Source organism: Haliotis asinina, chromosome 3 (assembly GCF_037392515.1).
Source record: "Haliotis asinina isolate JCU_RB_2024 chromosome 3, JCU_Hal_asi_v2, whole genome shotgun sequence".
Lineage (NCBI taxonomy): Eukaryota > Metazoa > Mollusca > Gastropoda > Lepetellida > Haliotidae > Haliotis > Haliotis asinina.
The window spans coordinates 41,874,064-41,891,060 of NC_090282.1; the positions used below are offsets into that span (position 1 = coordinate 41,874,064).

Here is a 16,997-nt window from a genome sequence, read left to right on the forward strand (position 1 = left end):
CTGGTTCGATTCCCAAAGGTACACTGAGTGAAACACAAATATTCTTAATATTCCCATGTCAATAATGAAACACCTGGTTGGATTCCCAAAGGTACACTGAGTGAAACACAAATATTCTTAATATTCCCATGTCAATAATGAAACACCTGGTTGGATTCTCAAAGGTACACTGAGTGAAATCGAATTGGTGACAACAATACCTACACTTCAATTGTGCGGAACCTGTTACTCCGGTATCCAGAGCGAGAGTAGTTTCCCTTAGAAGTTGTAGAAAGAAGCGATGACGACAATGATGACCTTCACCTCAACATTACTAACCCACTCACCCTCTCTCCCAAAATATGTATAGGTTGAGGGTATGCATTGCAATGCCTTATCACTTGCTAACCGTAAACGTTACTATCATTACTCAAAATGCCTTCGATTCTCTATCAAGGAGTGAGTGAGTTTATTTTTACGCCGCTTTTAGCAACATTCAAGCAAGGAGGAAAACACCAGAAAGAGGCTTCACACACTGTACCCATATGGGAAATCGAACCCAGGGTCTTCGGAGAGACGAGCGACCGCTTTAATCACTAAACTATCCCACCGCTCCTCTCTATCAAAACCCAGCATAGACATGATTATTTCTAACAACAAAAAGCAAAATTAAATTAGTGATTGAAGTCGCCTGTCTCCTGCGAGGGGTAAGTGACCGTGTTATGTGGGTATGATAGATTCTTGACGTCCTGTTGTTCGCAGCAGCTAAAGTACTGTAGTCACGCGAGATCTCGCACACTGATTCCAGAAGATTAAGTGATGAGTACTAGGTGGTCTTTCTGATAGCGTGTCCGTCAAATAACTAATTATTTGGACCCTTTACAACACATTTTTCAAATATTTTTGAAATGTGACTGAACTGTCTGCTCAAACTGCTCATGGATGTATCTGCACATAATGTTCTCAATATTTGCTTAAAAAGTACCATTAACGAAAAGTAGGTGATATACCTTTTTGCGAGCATATCACTAGCCAGTGTCAATGCATATGTGAAAAAGTAATACAATACTATACAGTTAAAAACATTTCCGAATGAATGGAATAAATTGTCACATTTACCCTTAATGTCTCTCCATCACCTGTTTCATCATTTGCATTTTATCAATTTTGTAAATCCAATATCCCCTAAGTTTGTTTGAGTGGTATGTCTTGAAATCTGTGTCCAAAGTGCAAGCGACTGGGGAGAATGCCATGGCAACATTGAATTCGGACGATTTCAGTGAAGTCGATTTTATTTAATCGAGTGCGGTATTTTTCAACGTCGTGTTCAATAATACCTACGTTTTATGTAGTTGTGTCAGGTTAAGGTTGGAAAATGCAGAATGTGAAACAGGCCGCAGACGGTCACCACGCTCTATTAAAGTGTAGGAGAGTAGGAATTGAATCACTGCCTCCGTGGTGATCACAATGACCATTTTGACAAATGGATAACAGCCAAACGCGTACGTTGAGTAGCCGAATAACAACGTAAATGCATGTCCACTTCATCAGATATTTATTCAACAGTTGTGCAACGTGTTTTTTAATATATATGTATTTGTTTCCTTGGTCCGCAGTATTTTGTTCTGAAACGTATTTATGTTTTATCTTCTTGTTTCCTATTCACCTGTGCTGAACTTCACTAACCGTCTTTATTACTGAATAAAATATGTTCAAATCTTCACTCGAGAAACTAAAATCGTGCGAGCGAAAAGGGGAGTGTGCGATGAAGGAAAATAGTTTTTTGTTCAATGTTCAGCATTTTATGCAGATGGCGGGAAATAACGTTGACTTTCCTAAGCGACTAGGGGATCGTGTTGATAGGATCCAATGAAAGATGGAAGAATTGTCACGTGATCATGCACATAGCGAGTGACGACGTTTTTCACAAGAAGTAGGGGTCTTCCATGTCGAACAGTGGGTTGTTGTACGAGGTATCGAATCTCTTATTCCAGCTTCCCCGTTTGCCGATACTGCACCTGAAATATACAAGGAATTATGTTATGTTAATATAATTTGATGTTAACAAGACGCAAAGATACGAGAAAGCGCCAACGTTAGCGTGATTTAAGTTTAAACCTAGCAGGTGGCTATATTCGTACGCGCTGACCTGCGTCAGTTACTAGATTGTCTGGTCCAGACTCAGTTAGTCTTTTACTCAGACTGAATTTGTCTCTAAGGTGAAATTTCTCTCAGTATGATATACACTTTGATTATTCAAAATGAACTTTCTGCCAATGTTACTTAACCTCTTTGTCTGTTGGCAATTCCAAATGACCAATGAACATGGCTGTAGCAAATTAGGAGTCACGTGACCTTGTGGGTAACCCGAAATAAATGTCCCACTTTACTTCACAGTTAATACGGAAATGGAGTTATCGATTTATACATATCTAATTTTAACGCGTTAACATGATCAGACACGTTAATAAACTGATACACTTTCATTTCAAAACAATATTACAGGTAATTAAACACACTTGTACTAGTTCGGTGCATAATTCCGAATTTCAGAATCCGTAAATCCATTCCATTTTAGTAGCAACCATTAGCTTTTCCTGGAATTTAGCGAAGGACCGGTTGGTTTCCTGGAATCGGTTCCGAGAGGCGTATGCAGTGCGTATTCAGTAACAGTTCCGCGAGTGCTTAACTCTGAGCGTACATATATTGTATCATCTCAGGAATGACTACGCTGAAGCACGCATGCTCATAGACTCTTACACAACAGTGGCACAATGTATACGAGCAAGTTTCCTCCTACCGTCACTTCTTGATTTCATGGCATGGCTAGACATGGCGAAGACCTTTGATACGGAGATAGTTGCCTTTTTTAAAGGCTTTACCTGTTTACACACCACTGTCATAGAGATTCCAGTGCGCTCCGCTAAAAACAAAACATCACCTCACCAAACAACAACAACAACAACAAAAAACTTACGGTATGGACTTCTTGCTCGGTTTACACACGGAGACACACTTCCTGTAAATGTCACAGCAGTAGGACGATTCTTTGTCACCCAGCTGGCCGGTCTCGAACGCCCTCTTACATCCAAACAACTTGCGCATGCAGTCCACCATACACCCCTCGCTACGGCCCACCGTCAGCACGGCCACCATCAGGAACACCAACAACGCTTGTATGTACAGCTTCATCACTGAAACATAGAACAGGAAGAAATACATGTGGGCGTTTCGGGAACACCAACAATGCTTGTATGTGCAGCTTCATCACTGAAACATAGAACAGGAAGAAATACATGTGGGCGTTTCGGGAACACCAAGAATGCTTGTATGTGCAGCTTCATTACTGAAACATAGAACAGGTAAAAATAAAACTGGGTGTTTCACGAACACGAACTACGTTTGTATGTACAGCTTCATTACTGAAACATACATAGTACAGGTAGATAGGCGGGTGGGGGTTTCAGGAACACCGACAACGCTTGTATGTACAGCTTCATTACTGAAACATACATAGAACAGGTAGATAGATGGGTGGGCGTTTCAGGAACACCGACAACGCTTGTATGCACAGCTTCATTACTGAAACATATATAGTACAGGTAGATAGGCGGGTGGGGGTTTCAGGAACACCGACAACGGTTGTATGTACAGCTTCATTACTGAAACATACATAGAACAGGTAGATAGATTGGGTAGGCGTTTCAGGAACACCGACAACGCTTGTATGTACAGCTTCATTACTGAAACATACATAGTACAGGTAGATAGGCGGGTGGGGGTTTCAGGAACACCGACAACGCTTGTATGTACAGCTTCATTACTGAAACATACATAGAACGGGTAGATAGATTGGGTAGGCGTTTCAGGAACACCGACAACGTTTGTATGTACAGCTTCATTACTGAAACATACATAGAACAGGTAGATAGATTGGGTAGGCGTTTCAGGAACACCGACAACGCTTGTATGTACAGCTTCATTACTGAAACATATATAGTACAGGTAGATAGGCGGGTGGGGGTTTCAGGAACACCGACAACGCTTGTATGTACAGCTTCATTACTGAAACATATATAGTACAAGTAGATAGGCGGGTGGGGGTTTCAGGAACACCGACAACGCTTGTATGTACAGCTTCATTACTGAAACATACATAGAACAGGTAGATAGATTGGGTAGGCGTTTCAGGAACACCGACAACGCTTGTATGTACAGCTTCATTACTGAAACATGCATAGAACAGGTAGATAGATGGGTGGGCGTTTCAGGAACACCGACAACGCTTGTATGTACAGCTTTATTACTGAAACATGTATAGAACAAGTAGATAGACGGGTAGGCGTTTCAGGAGTACTGATAACGCTTGTATGTACAGCTTCATCACTGAACAGGTAGATAGACAGGTGGGCGCTTCAGGAACACATACAGGTAAAACGTTAGGAACACCAACAACGCTGAATCAGGTAGGAAGACATGACAGCTATCATTCGCAGTTAGGTACGGGAATGGGTGGCGTTTCGGAAAAGAAACGCTACTTGTCAAAAGTTCAAAGTAGCAATCTGATATGCGTATAGCGCTGAATCAGAGAAGCGTGGAAAAAGACGTGTTACAGAAAAGTTGTGTATAGTGAGACCATGCTGAAAGCGTTTTGCGCCCAACCTAAAGGTGTCTCACTGGAACCTAAATGATCGTGAATAACACACGTAATCGTTAACATAACTGAATGGTGAAATTTTAGTGCTACGTCTCTTTTTTGACTCCTGATCCTGTGTTCGCTCGTATTCAAATACTGAGGCTATATATGAAAACAAATTCATCCCTGATCCATGCGTCAAGTAAGCGACTCTTTCATTCAGACGCATTGTTTTCTGTTAGAAAAAGTCATTCACCGGTGAAGCCAGTGTTCTAGATACTTTTGGTTTACACCATGCGTCAGTCATTGAAATAAAAGTGGGAAACAGATTTCTTCTGACACTGTTGCATACATACATTCGGGTCTTGAATTGTGTTAGGACTACCTCCATCTACATCTGTTGAGTTCTGGTCATTTATCCTTTGATTCAGACATTTGAAATAATCATGTATGATGGAATAGTTTAATACAAGTAACTTTTACAGGTGTGATTTTAGAACCATTTTCATTTTTGTAGATAGGTAAACACTTATTTGAATGGGCAGAATCATATACATTATTTCATTTCGCAGGTCAGCATCAGACCACGCCACTGCCAGTGGTAGGGGCGGCGGGGTAGCCAATCAGTCTAAGTAAACTTATCCTCAGTACTTTTCGTTACACTCCACTACTGAGTCTAACAAAACCTTATGGGGGGCCGCGTCAGGTAACCTTTGAGATTGACCAATCAGAACACAGCTTACCAAATCGCGAAAGTGCACATTCGCACATACCGTTTGAACTTTTTCTCTCGAAAAGGTTCGTACACGAACGATTCCGAATGCTATTTAGCATACGTTCGCTTCCGGGTGATGCACACGGCGTACGTACAACCATGACAACGGTGAGTAAACAGTCGCTGAAAATTGCGTTTTGGGCAATATTCAAGGACGTTATCTTGCGGAAATATTAGCTAATGGTAACCATGTCAATGGAAACCCCAAAGCGTACATACTGCAGGTGAAATAAATGTGTTATATGTGGACTTTTGTTTGTGGAGAGATCTGTGTCAGTGACCTGAATATTTTGAAAGTCCCTCCGATCCCTAAATTGTGATATTGCTGAAACATCGTTAAAGGCGGCGTAAAACTAAACTCTCTCACTCCACAAGGTGATCGTGAATTCTGCTTTGTCTGTTTCTTAGTTGTCTAAAGCCGGCGTAAAACCAAAGCTCACTCACTCGCTCAGAATCAGAGGTAAACAACTGCATCCGTTCCGCAGAATGGATGTACTGTCTGATCAAAGCTGCAGCTGAATGCGCTCAAGACGAAAGACGTTGATCCAAACAATGGCCCTGGGTTGAAACATTTGAAACATTCACAAGGGAAAGTAAGAGCAAACACGGGAACATTTATGTCAGGAGACATTAATAATGACTCTTATGTTATTCAGAACAATCACTTCAGCAACACTTGAAATTTTGCATAAACAATCAAGACAGAAGGAGTCCCTCACACAAAACGATTCCATTATCATTCATTAAAGTGTTTCGCAGAATAATTTCGACACCTTGAGACTTCATCGCCATTGTCCATCATACGACAAGTCCAATCAAGCGGAACGAGACCTTTACCCGAGGGAATTCTCGCTTTGTCTGGTTAAAGAAAACAACCATTATTGTCAAACCACTAGTTCTGGTATTGATTGCTTTCAGGAAGGAGAGTACAGCTCGTTCCTGGACAATTCATACTTAAAACATGTAAGTAGAATGCTTAATGTATGATCTTAGACGAAGCCAGGTTCAAATGGATCAGGTTCCGTCCGACACATCAGCCATAGTATTAGGGCGTGCGTAGTGTGCAGTTAAAGAGTCCAGTTGTCCGGAAACAAATGGAAAATTTTCTCTCGGAGGTTTCTCATGGTTGTCGTTTCATGTTACTAGGTTGTACCGATCTACTGTAGTCCTTGTGTTACCCATGGTCACAATGGTTTGTTTAACTCGAGGTAAATCACAAAGCAAGGTGCAGGCTATTGTCTTATAACATTTATTCAGAATAGTAAATGCAAACAATTCAACGCGTCACTTGTCAGTGGGCAGCACCAAATAACACCTACTCCTAAATTGTTTTAAGAAGTACATATGTGTTTATGGATACTGTCTAGGCATCTCGTATTTACCTTTTGTGGAATGCACTAGCTATAGGCGTGATTTCTTATAATGGCTGTAGAAATCATCAACGTGTACATGTTCAGTTACCTGATGTACAAAGTATAAGACAATAAGTTTTACTCTATTTATAATCATGATTATTTAGTTTTTGTTTGCTTACGATTTGTACGGAAATGTGAATACAAAGATTGTTTGTTTTATTACTCGTAAAATAACTTCCCCATGAAACAAAAACATTAAGCACACTATCCATGTAAAACACTTAGTGTGGAACCCGCTAACGCAAGTTAACAAAGCAATTGTCTTGAATGAGTTCTATCAGGATGGTTTTAAAAGAACGACCATCATTAAGAAAACAAACTCAAAATATTTTTCATTAACGAGATTTATGAATACAAAGCAAAAAATAAATATTTACCATTTTATGAGTAAAATTCTCAATTCATCTGTCGGTCCTAAGCCGGTGTGCAAATACTATCGGGTATTTCCGTGTTTGTTCGGCTTCACTCGCAAATGCCACAGGAAGAGGAGGAAAAGGTCATATTTATGATAGGGTATTGTTGCCAATAATGCAGTAATATGATCAACATGAGAGGAATAAAACACTGTGTTAAAACACCCATTAACCAATCAGCGTGCCATATTGTCCCCTTGTTCTTAGAGAGAGCTGTGCTATTCTTACGCCTTTTGAAAGACAATCAATATGTACGCACTGACTATAGAAGAAAAAACACAATTACTTGTGTCTACGAACACAAACAGCGTCTTCAGTGTTGAGACGGTGGGAAAATAGACTGGTTTTACATCATTACGGGACAAAGGGTGCAGCGCCATTATAATTCCAAATAACCCGATAATTCCTCACGTGGTCCTACCTTTTGGTATTTAGCACTGTTATTTTTTCACTATTACTTGAAAAGAATTTTACAAGGAGACCATTAATATTAAGAGACAAATTGATAGAGAAATTAGGTGAACGTCAGCTATAGGAAACGTACATTTAACAGTGCGAATGGCTCTCTCAATATTCTTTAAATTTTAATAACCCGTGCACCTCATTTACATGTTATAATAATTGAATTTTGAAAATGATAAAGATGCCCCCCCCACCCCCCCAAAAAAAATGCTTAAAATGAATAGGTTTACTGCGTGTTTGTCAAGAGGTAATTATAACAAATTGTTCAAGTTTTAGATCAATTTTACTGTAGCATGAGTATACGAATTTAGAAACATAAAATTTATGAAAATGTATGAAAAAACTAAGATTGTCTTTTTCTGTTATATATCCTCATATTTTCATTATTCCTATACTACTGGTATATACTTTCCAAATAATATTTTCTGCTTTCAAGAACGACCATGAACGATCACATGAATTGGGTATATCAGCAGAACTTGCAATTACTTTTTTCAGGTTTGTATGCAATATCGTTCCGCAGTTCGACTTCAGTTCTCTAAAAAGGTAATGGACGACAATTTCTTTCGGCTTCAAGCTACGATAGTAGAGTTGGATTAATGTGCTCAGTGACATCTGTTGGTATAAAAACAACATTGGTTCGTCATTCGTTTCATTGTTTCCGCGTTTAAAGCCCCCAATCATGGTGCTCACGGGCAAATGTCAGTTTCCTGTACGACTACACCTTCCGGTCAGTGTTCTTCCCTCAGACATCCTAACATCATGCTACTAATCAGCCAGTAATGTTCCATTCGTTGTAAATGTGATATTTACATTCGGAACTATTGTTGATGGATATTTCCATTTACAACGTCATACACCGAAGGCTAAAACGTAAATGTCTCATTCAACGTCGCTTACTTCGGAAATGTGTTCGTATTCATGTGAACAGGAGGGTAACTTTGTGCTGCCAGCTTGTTTACACTGTGTAAAAGCCAATTGTAATACTGACTTGGTTCAAATGTAAACAGATACATAGGCTACTTTTAGTAGCTGAACGAAAACAATCGCTACCCTCACAAGTTTCTAGTTTACAAACATGTCTCTCTATTACGGTCAGATATATTTTGGCACAAAACAACGATTGGCGACAAATATTGATGCCACTGTCTGTAACTAATTACCCAAAAAGACAAAATACGTCTTTTTGATAAATAATGGTGTTTCGAAGCTCTGTCTCCAGCTTAGATTATGGAGTTTACTTTTGATGATTTCTAAACAGACTTAGTGAGTGAGTTGAACGACACTCTAAGCAGTGCTCGCTCTACATGATGCTGTATCAGTTATAGAGTCGTGTGAGGTTTAATGCGTGTACCACCTTTCTGCAACGAACCAGCTCGGGTTGGCTGTATCAGTTATAGAGTCGTGTGAGGTTTAATGCGTGTACCACCTTTCTGCAACGAAACAGCTCGGGTTGGTGATGGCAATGAAAGAAACATAAGCGGAACCAAGATTTCAGGGATCGTCCATTCCTAAGCGCCGCAACTCTCAATAACATTATACACATTCACGGATAGGTACTTGTCTACGATTCACGCGAAAGGTGTTTGTTTGAGATGGATTGCCAGGGTTTCTCTGCTGGATGGTTTCAGACCTCTTCTTTGAGATAATACATAAGTTGACACAAGGAGCAAAATATTTATATGTCTTTGTATCATAAGAAGAGCTTCCGTGAGTGAGTGAGTGAGTTTAGTTTTACGTCGCACTTAGCAATATTCCAGCTATATGGCGACGGTCTGTAAATAATCGAGTCTGGACCAGACAATCCAGTGATCAACAACATGAGCATCAATGGGGAACCGATGACATGTGTCAACCAAGTCAGCTAGTCTGACCACCCGATCCCGTTAGTCGCCTCTTACGACAAGCATAGTCACCTTTTATGGCAAGCATGGGTTGCTGAAGGCCTATTCTACCCCGGGACCTTCACGGGTATGAAGAGCTTCCGGTTGAATACAGGTAGCGTAAAGCAGGTTGAAGTCTATGGGCGAAGCTGTTGCCATAAATACTTAGTACATCCAATTATGATGCATTAGATTTTAGGAAATCACACCACCACCTCCCACCGGGTACCCATCCATTGCTGAGCATATTTCGTACAGAGCATCTTGCAGAAGTTGACACCTCGTGTAAATGGGGCGTAACCCTTCACATTCGCAGGGGTCAAGCAGGGAACAGGGCGTCCCACCCGGCTACACTCCGCAATAAGTATTTATTGCTACAATAGGAAAAACAAGCCTATGACGATGTGACATGTAGGGTGTTTTACCGGCAGAAATTCTTACACTGAACAGTGTCTTAGACAACGTCAACTTGACAACTAACGACGCCATGTATATTAATAATATCGGTTTGTGTCATGTTCAAAGAGACACAAGCGAATAAAATGAATTTCATGTCTGCCTCTACCAAACATGGTCGTCTTGAAGAAATGTAAGGGGCATTAAGGATTCGTTTAAGTTCTGATCTATGAATTATGAATAGAACTTCATGTTAAATTTCAGTTTCGTGAATTTTGAATATCATAAACATGCCAACAATGTTTAGGACTGTGCAGGGCTAATGTCATCTCACTGACTCACCAGAGTTTCCATTCTCCGAGGACGTTTGTCAAAATGTCGTCAGTTCTCATCCATATTTCATTGTCAGCATTCTTCCACATTGCACAAATACTGGTGCCAAGTTGGCGCTACATCAGGTTTGTCCTGAAAGGACTCCTTCTTGAAACAACAAAAACTAGGATGACACGTGCTTAATCTAATTCAGTGAGAACCGGAGTGATTTTTCTGGAAAGAAAATACGAAATTCGATTCTGTTTTATCCGATTGCTTCTGTGAGACAACAGAAACGTTAATTATCTGTTTTGGTAACTTCTGTGAGACAACGATATGGGTCATTGTCTGTTTTGTTAACGTCTGTGAAACAAAGATATAGATTATTGTCAGCAGGCTGACAGCAGGATAACTTCTGTCAGATAATATATGTTGGTTTGATTTTAGTAGGGAAACCAGATTGCGTCTAATTATATTTTGCCTGGCGCAAGAAAACCCGCTACAAATCTAAGTCACTGGAAATCGAGCTGTCTCACTACCATTCGACCTCACTATGGAAGATCCTTCATGCTTTCACATTGCCTGTATCGATAAAATCTTACAAAATGTGAATGTTAAAACTAAGTTAACAGGCCGTGTATGTACTTGGGTACATCTCTAATGCTTCTTGTGTGGTAAGGGGCAGTGGGGTAGCCCAGCGGTTAAGGCGTTCGCTCGTCACGCGGAAAACCCGCGTTCGATTCCGCATAAGGGTAAAATGTGTGAAGCCCATTTCTGGTGTCACCCGACGTGATACTGCTGAAACACTACAAAAAATTTATATATCTAGCATTAAAAAATACACACACACCCGGCAACATTGGAAAAACTGGAATTTCTATGAGTTTTTTTTTTTGGAGGTATTTCAACGGTATTATGATTGCATTACAAATTCAAACGAAGCATTGCAATCTATTTTCTTCATTGATTGTTATTGCCACTTCTCATCGAATTCCAATTGCGTAGATCGATGCTCATGATGTTGACCACTGGAATGTTTTACATACCGCTAGAATATTGCTTAGTGCAGCGTTAAACAACCAGCGATCCAAACCAATCAACAAACCAAATGTTCATGATATATTCCAGGTAGTACAGTTAGTATTCACGGAGAGGCTTTTGCAGCTACTGTTCGATGACGACAGAGACTTCGCGTAATCAGTATGATCGAGACAATGTGCTGCATATGCACTGCATACTAAACGTGATGTGTAGACGTGCTGGGAGTGCCAAAAGGCTCATTTGATACACATGCTGCATGTGCAAAACGTGAAACTACCTGGCCCGTATCCAAATATACAGCGCGGACGTAACCGTATTTCCCCTAATTACACCCAATAAGCGCCGGGTCTGGAAGTCCGTTGAAGTAAAAAACCGATGCATTTATTAGAGAAGATACGGTACATATCATCGGGGTTTGGGATAGTTATTTATGCCCTTGTATTTCATATACCACACAGCGTTCGAAATGGTTTCCCAAATTTCCAAGCCAGTCTGGCTAGCCATGCTTGAAAGGAAAGTTGCTAGCCCCCAAATAATTCACTAGCCTGAATCGTGAATGTAGAAACTAAGCTGATGCTTACAAATATAGATGAGAATACGAGATTGTAGGCATGGCACGGGTTTCATCATGAGGGTGCTATTATGATGAACATTTTTATCAGGCCATAGTCCTACTTGATTTAAAACTTAACAAGTCAGAGACCATGATATATGTACAAAACGAAACCATGAAAATTCCCTAGCCAATCGGACCAGTGACTGTGGGAATATACTGACCGAAGTAGATTTTTACTAACCAGTTGCTTTTTCGCACACTGGTAACACATATCTTTATGCACATAAGTTAGAGACCAGCCGACAGCAATATGATCGAGATGGCAGGACTGCCAACTTCACATGTATTTTTACACAAAGTATGAAATTTTGCTACGTACAATAACTTATTTCTATGTGACGGAACTGCCTGGCTCGCCATGTGTTCAGATGCTGTAAATATATATTTCCATCATTAAATGACATGAGCCGTCTATTTACTACTGAACAATTCATCTACAGGTCTTATCCCGGAACAGTAACAGGTTTGATGGATAGGCTGTGAAACGTCAAACGAAACTTTGACTGATATGGTCTGTCGGTGTGCAGAGTCTTAGAATATTTATATAGAATATATAAGTTATATTCAATCTCATATGAAAGACACAAACAGTAAGACGAAACGATTAAATTGCATTTTACTTCTTCAGTTATTGATTATTTTTTTCCATAGAAAATATTGATTAGTTTGGGACGTCAAACGTCAAGACCAGGTTCTTCAGAAAAAGATAAGTATGACGAGTGGGTTTAATGGGTTTAAGACGACAGTTAGACATTTTATTTGCAACAATGCTTATAGTTTATTTGAAAGGGCGTAAAATGTTGATTTGACTGTTTACCTATGCCAATTATAAAAGTCGAAGCGTTTCGGTGTTACCGTGACCCTTAAGAACTCAGCAGTAATCGCCTCCCACTCCATCAGGGTACAGTGACATGAGATCAAGCAAGTCGCCTTGCATGACCACCCGATCAATCAACATGCTGTTTAAGACATGCACGGCTAGGTTGCTGGGCCTCCCGACGACCCGTTATTCCCATGGGTTCACATTGAGGGACTGGTCAGTTGGACTGGTCGTGGAGTTGGCGGCGCCCCTGGTGAGGCGAAGGGCTGATATTGAGGAGGACCGATGGTAATTTCGCTGACCATCTATCTAATCCACCCCACCCCACACAAAACACATATGATGTGTCTAAAATTTGTTAAAACAACATTTTCCTGTTACCGTATAAACTAAAGAGCGTGCATGTGCACCTGTTATTAGAACGTACTTCCTTTTTTCGCAATGATGGTTTGCCGTTTTGTTATATCAGTGATTTCCACTTCGTGCCGTCGTTCCGTGAGTTTATTTACCTCTGACACAATACATGTAAGTTCCAAGGTTCATTGTGACAAGTGACACTTGACGATAGTTGCTTCAAAAACTCAGAACTTGGCTAAACGTATCAACGTCCACATCGTTTTCACAGAGATATATCCACTAGTGAGCAACACTACATAAATACATAATATCCACCCGTACGCCTGCCCAGAGCGTGTTCACTCCCACCCTTACCCTTCTTTCGTGTACGGCGTACAATACACCCGCTAGCATGGAAATACCCCAACTTCCAAGCGTTGAAACTAACAGCGCTCTTTTCTGAGACAGCGAGTTCAATTAAAAATATGTGCTTTTAACAAATCATGAGATCACATTAGATGAAATATTTCTTTTGCACTTGTCAAGATGCCAATGCAAAACTCAAAACAAAAAAATTTCATAAATGAAACAGAAGAAATGGCATATTTCACTCCCAACAAGAACCTATTTCTTTAGTCCGTGCCTCGTCGCGAGTACAGATACATCCGCTACTTGTTAGTGATACACATTACGCACAGATTAGAGCCCGGTGGCGTATCGTTGTACACGATGTCGCTGATCCGCGAATGTTGTATTGACGATGTGCCAGCAATGTGCCACCCTGTCATAATGAAGAGCTGCTTGTGTGTCTGTCTTACGCTCATATCTTCACACTTAATGCCTGTACGAAAATCTCAGCTGTTTGGCGAGTTTGAATATGTCTATTCGTGTTTGCGTTTAGTTATATCACGAGCATTTTTTGACGAAAACATGTATGTTCAGTGTCAAGACGGCGCGGTCGATGTGTTGACGTCGGCGCGGAGGATGGTGCAGATGTCGATGCTGATATGAACTTAGAACGTCAGCACCATACAAAACCCAGTCTCCCTCTGAGGTAACCGCAGCCTGGTTCGCCGTGTCTGATGCACTAATGCGTCAGTGTCGGAGCGAAAGCGCAGCAGACCTCGAAAACCAGGCTGCCAAAGGAGATACCATATGGTGTACAGGGCAAAACCAATTACGGAAATGACGTGAAAAGATCACTGAGAATTAGTGATGACACCGTTTCTTCTCCCGAGGTACAAACAGATTCTGACCGCGCCATGAGCTAAATTTTCTTTAAAATGGTAAACACCCCTTCTTGAGGAAACGTATGTATTTAATAGCTCTGGGTACATGATACAATTGTTATGAATTTTGTATGTTTGTCGGATATCACCGAAAATATAATACTTGATTCAGGATCAGACAATTCAGAGACTCACAACATCAGCATGGATCTATACAACTGCGTGAGTGAGTGAGTGAGTTTACTTTTGCGACGTCTATGACCATATCCCAGAGACGCCATATATGGGCATCACGCATTGTAACCAGGTTGTCAAACAAGTGGTGAAACATGGCATGTCCCAACCACTTCAGCGAGTCTCACCACCCCATCCCGTTAGTCGCCTCTTACGACAAGCATGGGTTGCTAAAGACCAATTCTGACCCAGATCTTCACAGGTCCTTTCATTTCGTTCACTACAGGTGGACTGTTCAAAGGGGACTAAATCGTCGCAAGTCGTAGTGTGTTTAACCTTTATTCTCAACGCTGCTATGTTATGCTAAAACAACGTTTGTGGAATTCACTCCAGCTTCTTTATCCATGTTATTAGAAATAATGGGAAATCTATATATTTTGTTTAATAATATATCTTTAGGCTCGCGCTTTACTCGGTGATCAGAAACACAAGGCATCTGAATGTTAGAAAATGAATGTTAGAACATAATAATTTGACTGCGCTCTTATGAATAAATGGTCAATAAAACAGACACGGACATTTAACGATTCATATTAGTGTGTCCTTTAAATACACCCACCGTTATGATAATCTTGAAACTTAGATAACAACCTTTAATATACACCGAAGACATTAAAAAACATGTTTATTGTCTATTTTCTCTCATATGTTGACTGTTAATATTGATAGTTTTGAGGTTTTAGTCTTTGATCTCTTGTAAAAGAAAAGAAGAGAAAACTCACGTAAAATACTACTGGTGGAACCCTAGCAGGCAATGAGGCACGTTATCAGAACGAGGAGAACCTTTCCAAGTTTGTCTTTAAAGTCTGGCTTAATGTAACCGACGTATCATTGTCTTCGGAATTAGTAGAGCTCAGGCATACGCATATGCTTAAAGATCGTTCCCTCATTCAACACAAGGCTTTGTAAATTTAAACATTTAATACTAACCTAAAGTGAACACTGACAAGTAAGACGATGTTTTGGGTCTGAATCTTATCTGTTTGCTGTTTTGGAAATATTGAACACATGCTTCTCGTGTGACGTTGTACAGATTTAACAGATGACGATTGTTAGGATTTCTGAAATATGTTTTCATGGACGAGCACAAGCAAACTTTCCACGACTTTACCAATATTCACAAGTTTTCAAGTACAAAATAGAGCATTTTCCTACTATGTCACACATATTAGCGATATCTACATATATTTGTACATGATTTTATATGTGGTTCCAGTGAAGGAGAAATTTGAACGGTAGAGTTTGTCAGTCGAACTATTTGTTAATCCAGTGATGACGGTGATGAAAAGTTAATGTTTCTACATGCATTTCACATAAAGAAATATCGTTTTAACTTAAATTCTGTCCAATCGGCTTGAAAAAATACTTGTTAAACTTACATCCGAAGATATTGACTAATTAAAGGACTGGTGGTATTTAAGCTCTGATAAAAGAACATGAAACAGTTTGTAAAATTGATAAAAGTCTTACTTACCAGACGTTGATATTATACACGAAACGAAACAAAAGTAGAGCTGTCTCAATTTCAGAGATGGTACGAAGGGCTGGGGTACTTGAGTTCTTGTTCGCCCGTACGGTTCCCTACTCCTCGTGCAGCACTGTCGGTTCGCACCAGTCTTATGCAATATTGGTAGCGCGTGCTCTTTTATATACGGGCCTCGAAAGGAGAGGCGAGGACTAGATCCCACTCACTGACAGCTGTAGCGAGTGTTGGCGAATCAGCGCCTTCAGTGGGTTAATTCTTGTGCAGAGACGATAGGCTCTTTAAGGGTCCTTTGAAGACAGTTAATGCATCAGTAATCAGTTTATTCATGCAAAAGCGTGGCAGCTTCCCAAATGAAAAGATGACAGCGTATTTAGACATACATAGCACCATGGAAACCGTTTATTTCTCCGATCCTGAAAGCCCCAGGGCGCACAGATTCACGGAATGGTGAGAAATATCCGTGCTTCAGATCATTCGTATGCAAATGACGTATGTTGAAAGCGGGAATGTTCAATGAGATTCGCGTCGACGGAACATGATTGGCGGGTATTTGGCTGGAGCTTCGCCTCATCAAATGGGTGGTTGGTATCCAGGGTTATGCAGGATGGTCGCAAATTGGACGTCAATCCGATGTACAGGTGATGGGACATGACCGACGGGAATATAACGCTTGTGGCGAAGCCCCCGGTGACGTTCAAATACTGTCAACATGATTAGTGTACGCACAAATACTCCATTATTTCAAAACACTCTCTTATTTGTTGATCCCGAGTTATTTCCTTAACGCATATAAGAGGAAATTAACGTACAAATATTGGCACAATTAAGTGTGAGTTATATAATTTGCATTACATAGTGCAGCGTTCAATGTGCGTTGACAATGGCTTGTGACAATGACGCCAGAGGGGTGCTCTGATAAGAACAATACATTTTAACTTTTCCCGTGACTGCCAATCATACTGCA

The 16,997-nt window shown here is 40.4% G+C and overlaps 1 protein-coding gene across 1 annotated transcript; it reads right to left on the reverse strand.

Annotated features, from left to right (window-relative positions):
* Positions 1 to 1,517: 1,517 nt before the first annotated feature.
* LOC137276842 (uncharacterized) lies at positions 1,518 to 16,522 on the reverse strand. Its single transcript, XM_067808489.1, has 3 exons — positions 16,022 to 16,522; positions 2,957 to 3,173; positions 1,518 to 1,997 (listed from the first exon to the last, which is right to left on the reverse strand). The coding sequence occupies exons 2-3, from the start codon at positions 3,169 to 3,171 to the stop codon at positions 1,904 to 1,906; spliced, it is 309 nt and encodes a 102-aa protein (XP_067664590.1). The 5' UTR covers positions 3,172 to 3,173; positions 16,022 to 16,522; the 3' UTR covers positions 1,518 to 1,903.
* Positions 16,523 to 16,997: the final 475 nt, after the last annotated feature.

Bases quoted from the DNA above. Each gene is read 5' to 3' on its own strand.
- LOC137276842 (XM_067808489.1), bottom strand. From the start codon at position 3,171: ATGAAGCTGTACATACAAGCGTTGTTGGTGTTCCTGATGGTGGCCGTG. The intron at 1,998-2,956 runs GTAAGTTTTTTG...TGTATATTTCAG, and splicing joins CCGAGCAAGAAGTCCATACC to GTGCAGTATCGGCAAACGGG.